This window comes from Pelodiscus sinensis, chromosome 28 (genome assembly GCF_052426305.1).
Source record: "Pelodiscus sinensis isolate ZL-2025 chromosome 28, ASM5242630v1, whole genome shotgun sequence".
In the NCBI taxonomy this organism is placed as follows: Eukaryota; Metazoa; Chordata; order Testudines; family Trionychidae; genus Pelodiscus; species Pelodiscus sinensis.
The window spans coordinates 11,924,254-11,942,042 of NC_143079.1; the positions used below are offsets into that span (position 1 = coordinate 11,924,254).

The following is a 17,789-nucleotide window of genomic DNA, read 5'->3' on the forward strand; positions in this document are numbered from 1 at the left end:
AAGAAAAGGGCGAAACTGAGCACGCGCGCTCGCCCCAGGCTCAGCTCGGGGACTCCAAGCACAAGGCAAAGCAAGCGCCGGCTCCGGGAAGGAAGCAGGCAGCTTGTGGGATTTTTCACACTTAGCCACGTCAACGATTGTGCCGAGGGGATTCCAGCAGCAGGAAGTGCGGGAGGCCACCAGGAGCAGAGAGGCCCTGTGCGCCCCTGGAGCCACACGGTCAAACCACCCTCCTACGGGGCGGCGGAAAGGTTAAACGGCGCCTCTGGATTAAGTGACGTGCAGCCCCTGCGCGTGGGACGTGGGTTTATTTCCAAGACCCAAGGCACCCTTGCACAAACAGGCACGCGCTCACACTTCCAGAGATGCAAACAGGCTGCACAACTGCTGTGCCACGTGTAAACCTCCCCTAGCCCAAGCCCCCCTGCTGCTGCAAAGGCCACACGACTGCCACCTTCCCAACAGGGTGCTCAGGGAAGCGGTGGGGAGAGCAGACGAATCTAAGGCTTTGTCTGCACTTGGCAGTTCCCGTGCGAGCCGCCTCCGCGGGGAAAGGGCAGGGCTGGGAGCTGCAGCCCAGTGCACACGGCTGCTTTCCAGCGCTGTCCCGTGCTGCGCTCGGGGATCACAACCGGACCAGTGCAGACTTAGCCGTCGTCAGACCCTCTGCAGAGGGAGGAGGGCCGCACCTCCCGAAGCTCCAGCACGGCTTTTCCCGGGGACCAAGGCTCTGCCCAAGGGAGGAAACTGCGGAGGGACAAGTCAGAGGCTGTGAAGGCTGGAACTCAGACACTGCAGCAGGTGCAGCTCAGAGCCCAGTGAGCACAGGCACCCAGCTGGGGCCTGCAGCCTCCCCCCTTCAATAAGGCCAGTTATCCTACTGGCACAGGGCCTGGACCTCTGGGGCTGCAGCAAGGCCAGTGGCTTCCCCAGCCCTGTCTTGCCCTCACCCCCAGACCCTCAGAGACCACAAGGCCCCCGGGCAACAAGCAGATTCCTACCTGCTCCTCTGCTGCACTGCGGATTGGAGACCCTCCTGCCAAGCCGCCGCCACCAGCACAGCTCAGACGCCTCTGGCTGGTCGCCAAGCTAGAGTGGCTGCTTCGTCTGTGCCACAGGCCGGCAGCGCTGCTCCACGCTGGCACCGCCCTGGCCTTCCGGAGAGCAGAGCCAGCAGCCAAGGCCACGGGGGCTTGGGGCCCAGGCGGAGAGCCAGGGAGGGGGCCTGGTTTGTACAAAGGGGTCTCCAGCTGGGCTCCCAAGAACTGAGGCACTTAAAGAAAAACAGCCCATCACGAGCCATGTGGTCTGGGCCGACGACCATGCCCCGTAATTGGCCGGGCCCTTGGGCCTCCTGAGGTACGGAGGCCGGCAGGATCCAGGCTGCCGGGAATGGCCAGGAGCCTCTGAGGAGTCTGGGCATTTCCTCTGCCCCAGCTTCATCCCAGGCCCATCACTGCTTCCCCTAGCACTGTCACCAGGGCAGGAGGGCCAGGGAACTAGAACCTGGCCCTGGCGTGGGATTTCAACCAGCCCTGGGCCACGTGAGCACAGCTGCAGGCCCAGTGATACCACAGGATGGAACAGTCCCTGGACGCTGACTCTGTTCCCGGAGCCTGCACCGTCAGCAGGGCCGCCCGAAAGCCAGGAGTCCTTCACAGCCAGCAGCCCGAGGCAGGAAATCGCCGACCATCCCTGACAGGCAGCAGCAGAGCGTCCGGAGGGATCGGTGCTCTCCCCCGGCATGGCCAAGCTCTCTGCCAGGCCAGCCCCCGATCGGTGTCCTTCCAATCCACGCACCAAGGCAGGAGAGCTGGGCCTTTCACGAGACACTGACCCCACTCACAGGACAAGTGACATGCAACAGCCCCAGGCAAAGGGGGCTCCCAGCACGGTCCCCAAAGGGGAAGCAGCATTGCATGCAAAGAATGGCCCAGCGGGGGAGGGATGGGCCCCCTGACAGCAGCAACTGGTTATGAAACGGACCCCAGGGTTACAACAGTCACTGGGCAGCAACATGATCACACGTGAACGGAGGGGAGGTGGGGGACTAGCCGTCCCTCGCCCAGCACCCTCCCACGCTCAGCAGCAAGTGACACCAGACCCTTGTGCAGGGTCCACAGGACTCCCGCGCCAGCACGGAGACGTCAGTGGCTATGCCCCAGCAGCAAAGCCCGGCTGGCAGGGAGAAGGAGGGGGCCAGACGCTAGCAGCAGCAGGCAGCTCAGCTCAGCTGCCATCAGAGCACTGAGCCAGGAAAGCCGCCGGGGGGCCAGCAGCAGGCAGCGAGGGTCCTGCAGGGGCCATGGAGGGCGCAGCACTACCCAGCAAGGAGCATTTTGTTTGGCCAAGCGCCAGCCTCACGCCAGTGGGGCTGTTCTAGGGGTTAGTGGTCAGGGCCTGGCCAGCCAGTCACGCTGTGGCACTGCCCCAGAGAGCAGTCACCCCCCCCAGAGTCGCTGCAACGTTCAGCCCCACGTGCCCTGCAGAGCAAGCGCTGCCGGCTCCCCGCGGGCCAGGGGGAAGCACGCCTCAGTGAGCCAGCCTGCAGGGCCGGGGGGCCAGTGTCCCTGCTGCCCTACACGTCACACGAAGCCTGCTCCCCCGGGGTCCTGCTGGAATCGCCCCACTCGACAAGAGCAGCAGCCTCCCAAGGGGTCATTCGTCACGCTCCACAAAGTCCGGGATGAACAGGCATTTCCGAGTGCTAGCCTGGGCTTCCCCGCTGCCAGCCACTGGCACGGGACCCCCTCCGCAGAGCTGCTGGTCCCCCAAGGCAGGCGCCAGGTCAGTAGAAGCGTTTCCGGCTCTGCTGCTGCCATTTGTTGTAGACAATGACGCCGATGACAATGGCAAACACCAGGGCGACCAGGGAGAAGAACACGATTAAGAACAGGGCCAGGCCACTCATGGGTTCCAGAGGGGCTTCCACTGTGGGGCAAGAGGAGAAGCCAGGGTCAGTCACTGCAGACGATGGCGACGGGGAGCCTAGGGCCCCCGGGGTTATGTACCCTGCCCATCTCTGCAGCACCCTTCTCCCCCGCGTCCCGGGACCTGCCTTTTACCCTCGCTATGGGCTTTGGGTCTGTCTGGGGAGATCCCGGGGAGGTGAGAGAGCCTGGCTCAGTGGCCTGCAGCATCCTCCGCCCTGTCTCCAGAGCACACTGTGCACTAGGCATCCCTGACCCGGCCAAGCTGCCGGCTCCAAGCACTCTAGAGGGGTCGCGGAGAGACTGACGCTGGCCCAGCTGCTAGGCTATTTGCTCACGCTGTGCCCTCCTTCTGGGAGACAGCCTAAGGAACAGAAGAGCCCGCCTGGGGCACTTGGCAGGTCCCAGCCTGAGCGCTACTCACCTCCGGGCAGTTTCATGTTGTCCACGACGGGCAGGAACACTTCCTTATCCCGCTTCTCCTCCGCTGGGCTCCGCTCCACCGTCAGCTGGTAGAGCTTCAGGGAGATGATGTCGTGGTTATCTAGGGCACAAGAGACGTGTGGGAGGAGGGGTCGTGGCCCAGGCTAGCAGAACTCAGCTCCTCGGGCAGGGCCTGCCATGGTCAGTGTGGGGACGGTGCCGGCACCGGGGCCACAAGCCACTCCGATGCCGAGAGAGAAACAAGGCGCTGGTCACCGTTGACTTCACAGCCCCCTCAGCCAGCTGATGGCAGCCAGGCCCATCACCCCCCTCCCCCGGCACAGTCCCTTTCCTTGTCTGGCACACAACCCCGCTGCCCCAGTGCTCGGACGATGGCCATGGAGGGAATCAGGGATTTTGCTGGAGCAAACATGACTCCAGGTGCTGGTGACCAACGTGCTTTCGAAGAGGCTTGATTCCAGTCGGTGGGGAACTGGCCCTCGCCCCGCGGGAGCAGACAGGGCGGGGCGTGTCAGGCAAGGGGCAGAATTCATGCACCTTATGCCGGATGGGGCCAGGCAGCTGTGAGTCCACAGCTACAAAGCCCATGCACAGGCCCCTCGCCGACACGGGAAGGGGAACAGCTGGTGGCTGCAGGGCCCTGCAAACCTGCCTGCTCTAGAACCCTCCTGGACATCCCCAGGTGCCCCCACACAGGTCCAGCTGCAGCAGGGAGCGGGGGTGAGGCTGGGCAAAGGGCTGTCAGTGTGACACCTTTGCATCTTACACACCCAGGTGTGGGCCGACAGGAGCCCGCAGGCATCTGGCTCACGGCCAGCCCTGCCCCCAATGCTGCACACACCCCGCGCCTACGAACTGGAGCTGGCCCCTTTCTGACCAACACACCTGCCTTTCCAGCTCCCCGGTTAGCCCCAGGGACCTCTCCACGGACACGGCGCAGAGAGTTGAGACCCCTCGGGCCCTCCGATACCAGCAGGGTCTGGCCTGAGCACCAGAGGCACATCTGCAGGCAGGGCTTTGGCTCCCCAGTGACAGCAGCGAGTCCCAGAGGCCAGGCAGCAGGCCCGGGCACGCGGGGCTCTCGCCACGGCACAAAGAGCAGCCCCAGCCCAGCGACGGGCCTGGGGGCCTGCAGACCCCGGCGGAGGAGACGCAGACCCGCCCTTAGGGCTTGTGCAGCAGTAGCCAGGCTCGCAGCGCGGTACCTGAGAGGTCTCCCGTGACTGAAGAGGTCCCAAAGAAGTAGCCCCGCGGCAGGTGGACCCCCGCCATGTCGATGCAGTCCCGCCACTCGTGCTTGCCATCGATGTCAATCATGATCTGAAACACAGGAGGCTTCGCTCAGCCCGGAGCAGCCCGGCTGGCCCGGAGCTCCAGGAGGCCACTCACCGTCAGCCGCCGTTTGACGTAGCGGATCACCAGGAAGGTGTCGTGGTTGAGGTTGCGCACCATGGCCGTGCAGCCGCCGAGCTCGGTGGGCCGGCCGTCCCGGTTGTGGTCGTAGGTGAGGGAGCCATTGCTCACCATGGCCGAGATGTAGGGGAACACACGCTGGAGGGATGACAAGGCCGCAGGTCACTGGTCTCACCGCTCCGCAGGCCTAGCCCAGGCAGCAAGGCAACGGCAGCAGCCGAGAGCGAGACATGGGCAGCGCAGAGCCCCTCCCCAGCCCAGAAACAGGCCTTGGCCAGAGAGTGGCCCCAGCCCAGAACCTCCCCCAGCGCCTGGCAGGAGCTGGCTCTGCAAGGGAGCCAAATGTGGGCAGGAGGCCCTGGCCTGGCTGATCCTTTCCCCCACCCAGCTCTAGGAAGGGTCGTGGGTGCCACCTCCCAGGCTTGCTCACTCTGCGGAGACCCCCAGCTTTCCCGTTCCCCAGGGGCAGTCCCATCGCACTTCTCCTACAGGCCGGGCTGGCTCACGCACAGTGCCCTCCAGCTAGCCCAGCCAGCCAGCCACTGCTCCACTTCCTGCCCTCCACGCTGGGCTCTGTTCCACCAAGACATGCTCCCTGTGCACCAGTCTGGGGCCAGCGCTCCTGCTGCCCTCGTGGGCAGCGCCGTGAGAGGCCCTGTGGCAGTAGCAGATGGCTAAACACCCCCAGCTGAGCCACTGCCGATCCACTAGACCATGAGCAGAGGCAAGCAGAGCCCCGAGGCCGGGCCCCAGCCTGATGCTGCACAAGGTGCAGGAACGGAGGCTTGTTTCAGGGAGAGAGAAGAGCAGACAAGACAGAGAGCTGCAGCGGCTCCTCCGCCTGTAGGTAGGCACCGCCCCCAGGAAGAGATGAGTGCACCAAAGCCACCAGGGCAAGGCCTGAGCGAGAGCTTGGAGAGGTGACTTCTCCCCCGGAGAGGCCCCAGGAAAGCGATCAGCAGCCTGCTGCTCTGTCACCAGCGGGCTGGGTGGGATCCGTGGCCGATGAGAAACGCTCGGAACCAGCCGGACTGGCTGCAGCGTCAGATAAAGGTTTCTCTCACCCGGCAAAATCACAAACACCCTGGGGGAGGGGGGACTCCGCCGCTGGAAAGGAGCTAGGAGCAAGTACCTGATTTCCAGGGGTATACCTCCTCTTCTGAGCCTGAGTCCAGAGGGTTAGTGAGAGCAAGAAAAGTGCAGAAGCAAGACAGAGTCACCGACCAGACAGTTTAGTGTCAACCTGTAAACTGGGAGGGAAACGCGCCCTACGGACTCACCAGCACTGCCCCCTTGCCAAGGCTTGAGCACACGCTGCATTTTGCAAGACTTGTGCCAAGCCCCTGAATACACGGGCCCAAGAAACCACCCGCCATAAGCTGCCCAGTACATACCCCTATTTCCCTTCCCCATCCCACCGCGCAAACCACCATAACCCAGAGCCGAGGACCCGAGCATGCATGCCAAGGAAGGACTGCTGGGCTGCAGCCCCCCATATCTACACTTCCCAGTTAACTACAGAGCCCCACTTCTGGGTTTCGTGCAGGAAAGGAAGGGCTAGGTGAGGAGAGGGTGCAGCTGTGTTTGCAGGCCCTATTGGAGCAACATGGCCATGGCTTGTCCAGCGTTTCTGCGCCTCTGGCTTCTGCTGTAGGAGGGGAGTGCCCACAGGCCAGGGAGTGGCTCTTGGTGTCTCTGAGGCAAGGATCACTGTGATAAGGGCAGGCCCAGAGCCACACAGATGCCAGCATCCCAGTGACCTGGACACAAGCTCCCGGAGCTTACTCCGTTGTTTTCACATGGGACCGAGTTCTACACCCGTTCCCTGGGAGTCGGATGCAGCTCCACAGATGTCAGTGCAGTTCTCCTGCGGCAGAACAGGAATAAAATCCTCCCTTGTGTCGGCTGGCTAGGACCCAAACCAGACGCCAGCAACAAGCTGCAGATGCTCTGACTTCTCCCTGCGCGGTGGCTCGGTTTAGGACCTTTACCCTCCATTAAATGCCAAGCCCTGGAGTAGCACCGGTGAGCAACGGCTTCTCCCACTGGCAATACCTAGGACCAAACCTACACGTACAAAGGCCCTTGACGGAGCAAGAGCAGGACAGTGTTAATCTTTCAGCCAAACCTGACAGTGATGCAAGATCTGTCTAGTCAGTTTCAAGGTCAGAAGCCCCTGCACAGATGAGCTGGTAAGAGGGAGTCCAAAGGAGACTTGGGGTCCAAGTGGAAGAATCAGCAGGATGCGAATGTTGGGGTTATTTACGCACCCGCCAGGGCTGGCTGGACGAAAGCCGTGTATTTCCCACAACAAGTTTGGAATGAGATGACAAACTCTCAGCTTGTGCAAAATTTAACAAAACTGTTCCAACATTTTTTTGTCTTGGCTGCTTGGGCTTCTCCCCGCTCACTTCTCCCAGGGGAAAGAGGGAGAAAATCTAAACACCCGACCCTCGGGAACCTTCTGATGAGATGCACAGGTCGTTTCCTTTGCCAGCTGGCCAATGCGCACACTCATGGCATCAGTCCACGTTTGCATCAATGCCAGCACCAGCACGGCCTGCCTACAGCGCTCTAAAGCCCAGGAGAGGTCCAGGAGGGCTGCAGGAAAGCCTGGGCAGCAGGTGTCAGGGCTGGCATCTGAACCACGGCTCTGTAGAGACGAGACTCAGCAGCCTAGCTAGTGTCCAACACCTCAGACAGCTGCCAACGGAGTACACCTGCTTCCCATTTCTCCTTTGCCCCACCCTTCCAAAGTGCTGCAGCCATTGCTGATGGCCACGGCTGCTCCAGCACATGCTAATTGGTGTGTCTGGCCTGTGCCTACAAGGGCTAGCCCTGCTTGGTGCAAGAGAAACTAGCCAGGCCCACTCAGTCCTTGCGCGTGCTCCTCTACACAGGTGCTTTGGCACAGACAGGGCGGAGAGAGAGGCTGACCGGTTCCCGTGTGAAAAGCTACTCACCCCGGAGAGGGAATGGCAGGGAAATCACCAAACCCAGCACCTGGCAGGAAGAGAAACAGGAGGGGCAACGAGAGCAGGAGCCACAGCAGGTGCAGCCATGAGGAGCTGGAGAGGAGGCTATGTTCAGAGCCCCCCTAGCCTGGTACATGCCTGGAATCTAACGCAGCCAGCTGCACTGCCACCAGAAACACGCAAACCCTCCTCAACAGCCACTTCGCCAACTCTACCCTCAAGCGCTGCGGGGATAGCGACGGTAACACACCCTCAGACCCGGGCCCCACCTCCCTCTGGCCCGCCACGGGCCCGCTTACCTCCTGCTGCTTCTCCTCGTTGGGGTAGGTGTCTACAAACACCCCCAGCCCCACAAAGTTATCCTTGCTCCCAAACACGGGCCCTGGAATGGATTGCAGAGAGTGAACGCCGAGCGACGTGGCTTGCACCCCGCGGCTCTCAAACAGAGCCAGGGGACCTGCTTTCCGACTGGCCCCACCTCGGAGCGGCAGATGACACTTGCCCCCTTGTGGCCAATGAGAGCCAGTGGGGCAGCCTCCAATTTCATGCCAAAGAACTTTCCCCAAGACTCTATGCCAGACACACCCCTAAGGAAGCCTGGGCTTGGCACTAGCAGCAGCTCCTAGGGCAGCTAAGCAAGTGGCATCAGCAGAGCTGCCCTCTCCCTGGGCCAGGCTTGGAGGGCCTGTGGCCCCTCCCCAATGCAGCAGTTAGCATTTGCAGAACAGCCTAGCCCAGCACCCACCCGCTGGGCGAGCTTGGACAAGTCCCTGCCCTCTGCACCTCTCTTCCCTACCCGTCCCACAGAGAGAGCAACACTCTGCAGGGTACACAGGGGCTAGAGATCAGCCCGTCCCCCTTTGACAGACGAGGAAACGGAGGCTCAGATGAAGCGACTTGCCCAGACACTGGGACACGGCCCTTCACAGCACAAGTCTGGTCTCCAGACATCTGGAGCTGCTGCCGTCTCCACCACCGAAGCAGGAGTGGGGCTTGTTCTGCACCCCTGACAATCAGGCCTAGAAATTGGCTACCACAAGGCTAAATTCACTCAACGAGCCCCAGGAAATGGTCACCCCAAAGTCAGTGTTAGCCGCGTGACATTACTGGGTCGTGAGATTAACATACAAGTCACTGTGGCAACCAGCCCCACCCCCAGCCACGGGCAGCGCTCGTTTGCCTGCCATGTCCACAGTGGAGGCTTCACGCAGCTCTTCCACCTGGCTGCCAGCATTTTACCTGGCTGCATGCGATCCTTGGTGTACCAGATGGCAAAGCCGTCCCCATTCAGGTTCTTCTTGCCTTGCCCGTGGATTTTAAAATGGACCTGCATCTCCCAGTCTCGCAGGTAACAGGGCTGCAAGAGAGAAAGGGGAGAGGGTATGCAGCAGTCAGAGGGAATTGGACACTAGAATAACCCGCCCGTCACATCACAGCCCCTCCCGCTGTTGCCACGCAAGCAGACATGTCAGCGGGACTCCACTCCATCCTGGCAGAGAGAGAGAGAGAGAGGGGGTGGGGGGGCAACCGGCCGCAGCGTGCCCGACAGACAATACCACTGTGTCACCGCACAGCCCCAGCCTGGCACCTCTACCCCGCAGGGCAAAGCGCTGGCCAGCGCCAGCACTAGCACAAGTACAGGTGCTAACAGGAGCAAAGCTGCAGAGATGGCCTTCCTCTTCCCTTGCAACAGGCATTTTGGCAAGAATAATTAACAACAGGGGCACCATTCAGATTAGGGACCCATGGCTATAAAACCCAAGAGCTTGGTTCTGCCCTCACACAGGTCTAAGCAGGGTGGGTTGTTTAAATCAAGGGCTTTAAATCACCCATCTAAATCAAGTTACTAAAAGAGCTAAGACAGACTGTGCTTAGTGAGCACTTAATTTTGGAATAAGCCCTATTGACCTCAGTGGCACATCTGTATTTCGAGAAAACGAGTACAGAATGGGGTTCCCTTGGAAAAGCCGAGGTGGGCTGCAGTGAAATAGGGAACAGACTTACGACATCAGCGTTCTGGTCTGTGGCCATGATATTCCAAGTAAGGGGGGTGTGTTATGCAATATAAAATAAGAAAATGACACTCCGTGGCAACTGGCACCTCTAGATTTCTCTTACTGCAGCTTTCTGTGCTGTGTACATGAGCGATAGATTCTAAACCTGCCTGTCTAACTAAACAAGCCATAAGGATTAGCTAAGCTAAACTTTTCTTTTAGCAACACAGCAAACAGCTTGGGAGTTTCCTTGTCAAATCTCACTTACATAAAAGGAAGAGAGAGTGTCCTGAAGAATGATGCTTTACAAAGTGAATTGTTTAAGTTTCTAACCACTCCACCACATCTACATCGTTTTCTCCCACTAAGCAATTTTCTTAATGATATTTCTTAATGACAAGTCTTACAAATAGGCCCTGCATCTCCTTCTTGCCCTGCTTACTCTTGACACGTTGTCCTTTTTCACCCAGGGGACAAATTCCTTCAAAAACAGTCCTGGATAGGGTCCCTCTTACACCAAGAATGTAAGAACATAAGAACAGCCAGACTGGGTCAGACCAAAGGTCCACCTAGCACAGCGTCCTGTCTGTCGACTAGCCAGTGCCAGATGCCTCAGAGGAAGGGAACACAACAGATAATCCTCATGTAATCCCTGTCCTATCATCCATTTCCAGACAAACAGAGGCTAGGGACACCATTCCTACCCTTCCTGGCTAATAGCCACTGATGAACCGAACCTCCATGAACCTATCTAGCTCTTTTTTGAACCCTGTTAAAGTCCTAGTCTTCACAACATCCTCTGGCGAGGAGTTCCACAGGTTGACTATGCGCAGAATGAAGAAAAATTGCCTTTTGTTTGTTTTAAGCCTGCTGCCTCTTCATTTCATTTGGTGACCCCTAGTTCTTATGAGCCAGGACATTTTTTCTGTAGCAAAAGTGTGGGGGAAGCACAGGAAGCTGTGTATGCGCTGAATGTCTTCCCTTTGCCTTTCCAGTTCATTCTAGGGATGTAACAGTGTAGTCGGTTAACCAATTAACAAAAGCTTATAGGTAATGCTATAGACTACATGGATTCCTCCCTTCCCCGTGCCAGTTACTTTTTTAGCAAGGTGGCCAGCAGCCTGGCTCTGTCCTGGCTCATGCCGGGTCCAGGACCTACCCCCTCTACGGCTCTGCATTTAAAGTGTATTAGGAGCCAGGTGGGCAAGCAGCCTGGCTCAGTTCCAGCTTGCGCCAGGTGCAGGAGCTCAGATCCCCCCTGGCAGGGGCTGCTGCCACCCCGCACTGCTGCCTCTTAGCTGGTTTTTAAACTGACTCCCCTCACAAACTAGCTCCCGCCTGGCACCCTGCACTGCTGCCTCTGATACAGTGGCAGAGGACTCCTCGGGAGTGGAGCCCGAGCACACTGACTGCTGGCCCCGCCCCCAGGGACTAGAGACTAACCAATAAGAATTCACGAAGTTACTCAACTATTCAATTAACCGATATTTACCATTCCTAGCTCATGCCACTCTTCCTTTCTATGCTGCCTCCATCCTTTCCTGTGTATTGTCTCTGTCTTCAGACAATGTCTTAACTAACTCCTCCGCCGTGCCTGGCCCAGGTTCACCACCACATAAGCACAGAACAAAAACAATCCCATCCAGCCTGTGTCTGGCTTTGCGTGTGCTAGTCTGCCGAGAAACAGAAAGCCCAGGCCTTTCCAGAAGAAAGAGCTGGTCATTAGGCTGGGCAGACTGGAGCCATTAACGAGACTGTCAGTGTATGTGGAACACATCTGTGGTGAGATGTAATTGTAACTTATTTGTAAATGAGAAAGTTCGTATTGTATTCGTGATTTTAAAAACATTTAAAATGCAATTGACATTTAAAAAAAAGTATCGCGACCCTCCGATCAGCCCCCTCACTTTCCATGTTATGGAAAACAATAGAATTCCAGGCACATCTCGTTTTCCTGCCACAACCAACCGGACCTCGCTTTAGGTTAGGAAAAGAGGCAGCTGATAATAAACGTCTTGCTCCTAGCTCTTATCGTTTAGGAGAAGTCCTTGAACAAATGACTCACAGACAGACAAGCTCACAGACGCTTCTAAAATATTTAGAGAGATGCTCTCCCCACAAGCAGGCATTTTACAGATTTGAGCAATTCCTACTACAATCCAGAGAAACACGCAAACCCTTGATAGGGACTGGAACTAGGACCTCATATACCAATACCAGCTTTTAAAAATAGGTTCCATGATAAACCCAAGGGCAATATAAATGGTAAAGAACAGCAAGGTAAGACTCCACGAATATGTTAGAAGGCCCAAGCAGACTGATGTTGAGAAAGCCTGCACTGAACAGCGCAAGAAGATTTGACCATAAAACATTTTCTGGCTCAAAATCCAGCTTTTCACTTCATAAGCAAATTAAAACCACTTCTTACGCAAGACGTAAGTTTAACAAACAGTCAGTGAGAGCTGAACCTGTGACTCAAGCCGACAGCCAGCCAAGAAAGGTGGAGAGCCCAGACACGTGTGCTGCTGTGCCAAGTATGAAGGCAGCTGTGAGGTGACCTGGGTGAAATCCTGGCACGTGGGAGCAGGGAGAGGTCAGCTCGAGTTTACAGGCTAAACTGAGAAGGCCCAATTCACACTGGTATAAACCAGTACGACTCCACTGACTTCAAAGGAGCTGGAACTGCTCTGCCTTTGGTCCAGTGACCTTAGAACATAAGAACGGCCGTACTGGGTCAGACCAAAGGTCCTTCTAGCCCAGTATCCTGTCTGCCGACAGTGGCCAGCACCAGGTGCCCCAGAGGGGGTGGACCGAAGACAATTATCAAGCAATTTGTCTCCTGCCATCCTTCTCCAGCCTCCAACAAACAGAGGCCAGGGACACCATTTCTATCCCCTGGCTAATAGCCTTTTATGGACCTAACCTCCATGAAATTATCTAGCTTCTCTTTAAACTCTGTTATAGTTCTAGCCTTCACAGCCTCCTCTGGCAAGGAGTTCCACAGGTTGACTATACGCTGTGTGAAGAAGAACTTTCGCTTATTAGTTTTAAACCTGCTACCCATTAATTTCATTTGGTGTCCTCTAGTTCTTCTATTATGGGAACTAATAAATAACTTTTCTTTATTCACGCTCTCCACACCACTCATGATTTTATAGACCTCTATCATATCCCCCCTCAGTCTCCTCTTTTCTAAACTGAAAAGTCCCAGTCGCTTTAACCTCTCTTCATATGGGACCCGTTCCAAACCCCTAATCATTTTAGTTGCCCTTTTCTGAACCCTTTCCAAGGCCAAAATATCTTTTTTGAGGTGAGGAGACCACATCTGTACACAGTATTCTAGATGTGGGCGTACCATAGTTTTATACAGGGGCAGTAAGATATTCCGTGTCTTATTTTCTATCCCTTTCTTAATAATTCCTAGCATCCTATTTGCCTTTTTGACCGCCGCTGCACACTGTGTGGAAGTTTTCAGAGAACTATCCACAATAGAGAACTATCCACCTTGTGCATGTCCACACAGTTCACTCCGCAGAACAGACGCCTCTGTCCTAAGTCACTGTATTTTGGGACATGGCTCTTCATCTGGTCAGGATCTAAAGACTGTGCCACAACTGAGTAGTGATACTGAATGGACTATAATAGTAACAACAATGAGATCAGAGGGATTTTGGCTCAAACCCTCTCATAGAGCTGGCAGGGCTCCCTCCTGCAAGTCACTGACAAGCACTGCCCTTTGTGGTCACAGGGGTAACAACCTCCTGTTGCTACACCAAACGCAGCTGCCAAGACACTGATTTAGCAACTACTGATCCTGTTAGCAACAGGCTTGTTTCAGATTAACTGTAGCTGGAGCGTGTTTTACGCAAGCATCCCACAAATAATCTGTATGGCCAATCTGCCCCTGAGGCCCATCCACCCTGATTTACGCTAGAGCCACGGAGACTCACCATCAGACCACCACTCTGTGGCCTGCACAGCAGATTCCCATGAGAATCTGGGCTCTATAAATCAAGGCATCCCTATCACCATGGTTACCCCACGACTGAATTCAGACGCACTGACCGCATCCCAAAGACAAATCGCTTCTGCACAGCAGCCGAAACCCGGCAGTGCCCATGCTCTCACATATTGCTCCAGAGCATTACTCTTACCACTCTGTTCCACACGGCCCCCTGTTTGCTCTGCATGTCTGGTGTGAGGCGGACATACTGAGTCATGACCATGGCATTGCCCATAAGATCCCAGAGAGAAGAGCTGGAAGAGCCAACACCTGGGGGTAGAAGGGAAACATCTGCACCAGCCATACAACAGTAGAGTGCTCGAACCATTCAAGAGTAGGAATTGCCCTTTGGTTCGCATATAGCACCCCGCCATCTACCTTCCCCCACAACTCGCTTCCTTCTCTCCCTTGGTTCTCCTCCCAGACCCACCACCCGGTCACCCTCCCCTTTCCATGTATACTTGACATAGCTCATTCCCAGCCCTTCTCTCCTGGGGTTCCCAAACCCCTCCCTCTCCTGCCCCCCCCATCACACTCCAGCCCACTGGCTGAAGTCCCCTCTACACCCCCACCCTGCCTTCCCCTCGCCTCCCAGCAGCAGCCTCATTTTCTGCACCTGCCCCCCATGTCCCTTTCCATCCCCTTTGCCTCCTTGTCCACCTGCTGCCCAGCTCTCCTTGCCACAGTGACTGCCTCCGCTGACCCCACCACCAGCTCACTGCTTGTCCCCCACCTTGCACCCCACCCCTGCCATCCCAGCCTGGCCCCCACCCCCAAGCCTAGCTCCGCCCATTGCATGGGCCCCGCCCCAAGCCTAGCCCCGCCCATCGCGTGGGCCCCGCCCACGGCTCCAAGCCTAGCCCCCCCATGCATGGGCCCCGCCCCAAGCCTAGCCCCGCCCATTGCGTGGGCCCCGCCCACGGCTCCAAGCCTAGCCCCCCCATGCATGGGCCCCGCCCCAAGCCTAGCCCCGCCCATTGCGTGGGCCCCGCCCACGGCTCCAAGCCTAGCCCCCCCCATGCGTGGGCCCCGCCCCAATCCTAGCTCCGCCCATTGCGTGGGCCCTGCCCCAATCCTAGCCCCGCCCACGGCTCCAAGCCTAGCCCCCCCCATGCGTGGGCCCCGCCCCAATCCTAGCTCCGCCCATTGCGTGGGCCCTGCCCCAATCCTAGCCCCGCCCACGGCTCCAAGCCTAGCCCCCCCCATGCGTGGGCCCCGCCCCAATCCTAGCTCCGCCCATTGCGTGGGCCCCGCCCCAAGCCTAGCCCCGCCCATTGCGTGGGCCCCGCCCACGGCTCCAAGCCTAGCCCCCCCCCATGCGTGGGCCCCGCCCCAATCCTAGCCCCGCCCATTGCGCGGGCCCCGCCCCAATCCTAGCCCCGCCCATTGCGCGGGCCCCGCCCTCACCCTGGTAGGGCTTGGTGAGCGAGTGCTCCCGTTTCAGGTGCTCCTCGGTCTGCTCGGCCCGCGCCCCGCGCAGCAGCAGCACGAGCAGCGCCGGGAGCCGAGCCCGCCACCAGCCCGCTGCCGCCGCCATCTTCCCCGGCCCTGCCCGCCCATTGGCCGCACGCGCCCGCCACCCGGCCCGCCATTGGCTCCCCTCCGGGCTCCGCCCACTCACGCCGACCGCCATGCTGATTGGCTGAGGCGCGCATCCCTCACCGGCCACGGTTGCGTAGCGACAGGGGGACAGCGGTGCCATGGCGACAGGCGCGGGAGCGACCGTGGTGCGAGGGGCCGCGGGCTGCGCCTGCCCGCCTCAGTTTCCCCTCGAAGCGCCGGCCGTGGCAGCAGCCCCGCCCCGAGCCCTGGGTGCGGGGAAACTGAGTCACGGCCCGGGCCACGGCTGGGGAGTCTCCGGGCCCGGGATCCCGCTCTCGCCCCTCCCCCCGCGGGGTCCCACTGCCGCCCCCGGGCCTGGGCCGCCCGAGCCCCCCGAGCAGCCCTAGGCAAGGGGCCAGCCAGGCTGGTCTCCACTGCCCACAGCCCGGGGCCACGAGCCCCTTGGGCATCTTCCCAGGGAGTTCCCACGCGGCTCCTTGTTGCCACGGTAACGCAGCCCGTGGACCATGGATGGGATGGTGGGGCTGAGGCGGCAGCGAAGGCATTGCCTGGCTATTTCTGTTCCCTCTGCTTAGGTCGCAGCTCGATCGCAGCTGGCCAGAGCTGCCCAGCCAGTGATCTCTTCCTGCCGTAATCTAGGGCAGCTCCATTGAAATCACCAGCCTACCGCTCTAGCATAGCGCACCTGGCCGTGCTGGTCCCCAAAGGAGTTATTTACGCCTCCCTGCAGTACTTGAAGAAGCGCTTGTGGCAATGGGTCCCACGGGATTGGAAACCAAATATAGCCATCACAGTGCCTGTGTTTATAGAAGGCCCTTGTGCTATTCTGTATGATCGCTAAAGTCATGGGGATCCTTTTCTGGCTGGCAATCAGAGCCCTTCTCTAGTCTTGCAAAGGGGCATTCCTGCATTGTTAACATGCACCCGGTTGTTAGGAGAGAGTTGCAATGGCTTATTTTTGCAAGGCACCATAGTAGTCACTTGCTATTATAGGGCTTTGAGGAGACAGCTCTAGTTAAGTGGAGTGGCCAGGACTCCTGGATTCTACACCTGCCTTGTGAGCTTTCAGTGAGTCCGTCACTTCCAGGGCCCAGAATGAGCCCCTGGTGCAGGCTCTAGCAGAAGAGAGGAGTCAGAGCTGGTCTCCTTGGCCCCTGGAAAAGCTGAGGGAAAGAGCTGGGTGGAGCTGGCTTACAGTGCCTGCGTTGGGGTCATTGCATTGTTTGTGAGCTATGCAGGCTGCCCAGCTGGGCCACCCACCCATGGACCTGTCTTTGAAAGTCTCTTACTAGGGTTCCTTTGGTTGTATCATATGCTGACATGGTTCTCATGGAGCACTAGTATCCCCAGCTCACTAAATCTTTGGGGTGCGGTGAACCAGCCAGTTAATCACTAGTCCTGCAGAACTGTCCTCAAATGATCGCAGAAGAGAAGCGGGGGGGAGGGGGCAGAATTTGATCGCAGCCTGAAGGGGAAAGTGGGTCCAAAGAGGATGGAGAGAGGCTGTTCTCAGTAGTGACAGGTGGCAGAACGAGGAGCAATGGTCTCAAGTTGCAGTGGGGGAGTCTAGGTTGGATTTTAGGATAAACTATTTCACTAGGAGGGTGGTGAAGCACTGGAATGGGTTCTCTGGGGGGGGGGAAGCCCTGGTTGGGATTATTTAGTTGGGGTTGGTCCTGCTTCAGGCAGGGGATTGCATGAAATGGCTCCTGAAGTGTCTTCCAGTCCTAATTTGCTATGATTCTAGGGTCTGCTTTGTGCAACTCATCCTCATTCAACGGTGGGGCTCCAGTGGCTGCACAGTGACTAGCAGAGCAATTAAGGGCCATTTAAAATACCCCAGAACTTGTCTCAAGAGGTCAATCAGGTGGCTGCCTCTCTAATTATACAGGGTCAGGCTGAGCACCTGGCAGGGCTGTCACCCTCTGTACCAGGTCCATGGGCCAGCCCTGCAGAGGGGTTCTGCTCAGCAAGCCAGCAGCATAGCTGTAAAGCAGACATGCACTCTGCCAGCAGGTCTCCGATTGATTGAAGGGCTCTGAGCAGAACGAGCTTCCGCTGCTCAATATTCAGTCCAAGATGGAACTGCAGGTACTTGGGCATTTGATTGATATTTGGCTGGAGCCATCTGAGTGCTTTTGGGTCCTCTGCCAAGATGCTTTAGTGGCTTCTTGTACATCCAGCCCATTTCCCCCCCCCCCGCCCTCCCGCCTGCTGGGGTGGAGGTGCCAGGCATGTACCTGTTCAGGATTGTTTGTTCTCCAGGTGTGGAGGAGCAGCCTCCTAGCAGAAGTCAGCATGTCTTAGCCCAGATCCAAAGTCCATTATTACATTCAGCCCTCCTGTCGTTTATTTGGATACTGAATTTGCCTTTCAAGTCCCTTCCTACAGCCTGTTTCCAACCAGGCCAACTGACTTCAAATCCCTTTTCAAGGGTCTTGAGGACAGTCAGTACTGCACAGGCTTG

At 57.9% G+C, this 17,789-nt stretch overlaps 1 protein-coding gene across 3 annotated transcripts; it reads right to left on the reverse strand.

The window, feature by feature from the left end:
- Positions 1–291: 291 nt before the first annotated feature.
- LMAN2L (lectin, mannose binding 2 like) lies at positions 292–15,319 on the reverse strand. 3 transcript variants are annotated; one of them, XM_075911060.2, is made up of 9 exons: positions 15,167–15,319; positions 13,911–14,029; positions 9,002–9,119; positions 8,062–8,144; positions 5,920–5,952; positions 4,764–4,925; positions 4,580–4,694; positions 3,355–3,474; positions 292–2,931 (listed from the first exon to the last, which is right to left on the reverse strand). In XM_075911060.2, exons 1-9 carry the CDS (start codon positions 15,294–15,296, stop codon positions 2,789–2,791), a joined length of 1,023 nt encoding a protein of 340 aa, XP_075767175.1. In that variant the 5' UTR covers positions 15,297–15,319; the 3' UTR covers positions 292–2,788. The 3 variants fall into 3 exon arrangements, with proteins under 3 accessions (XP_075767175.1, XP_075767177.1, XP_075767178.1); XM_075911062.2 differs by lacking the exon at positions 5,920–5,952; XM_075911063.2 differs by lacking the exon at positions 13,911–14,029 and having other exon boundaries at positions 15,167–15,306.
- Between the last annotated feature and the right edge of the window lie 2,470 nt (positions 15,320–17,789).

Excerpts from the sequence above, each read along its gene's own strand:
- LMAN2L (XM_075911060.2), bottom strand. The coding sequence starts at position 15,296 with ATGGCGGCGGCAGCGGGCTGGTGGCGGGCTCGGCTCCCGGCGCTGCTC. Across the intron at positions 9,120-13,910 it reads GGGCCGTGTGGAACAGAGTG|CCCTGTTACCTGCGAGACTG; the intron begins GTAAGAGTAATG and ends TCTCTCTTGCAG. Across the intron at positions 3,475-4,579 it reads AGTCACGGGAGACCTCTCAG|ATAACCACGACATCATCTCC; the intron begins GTACCGCGCTGC and ends CTTGTGCCCTAG.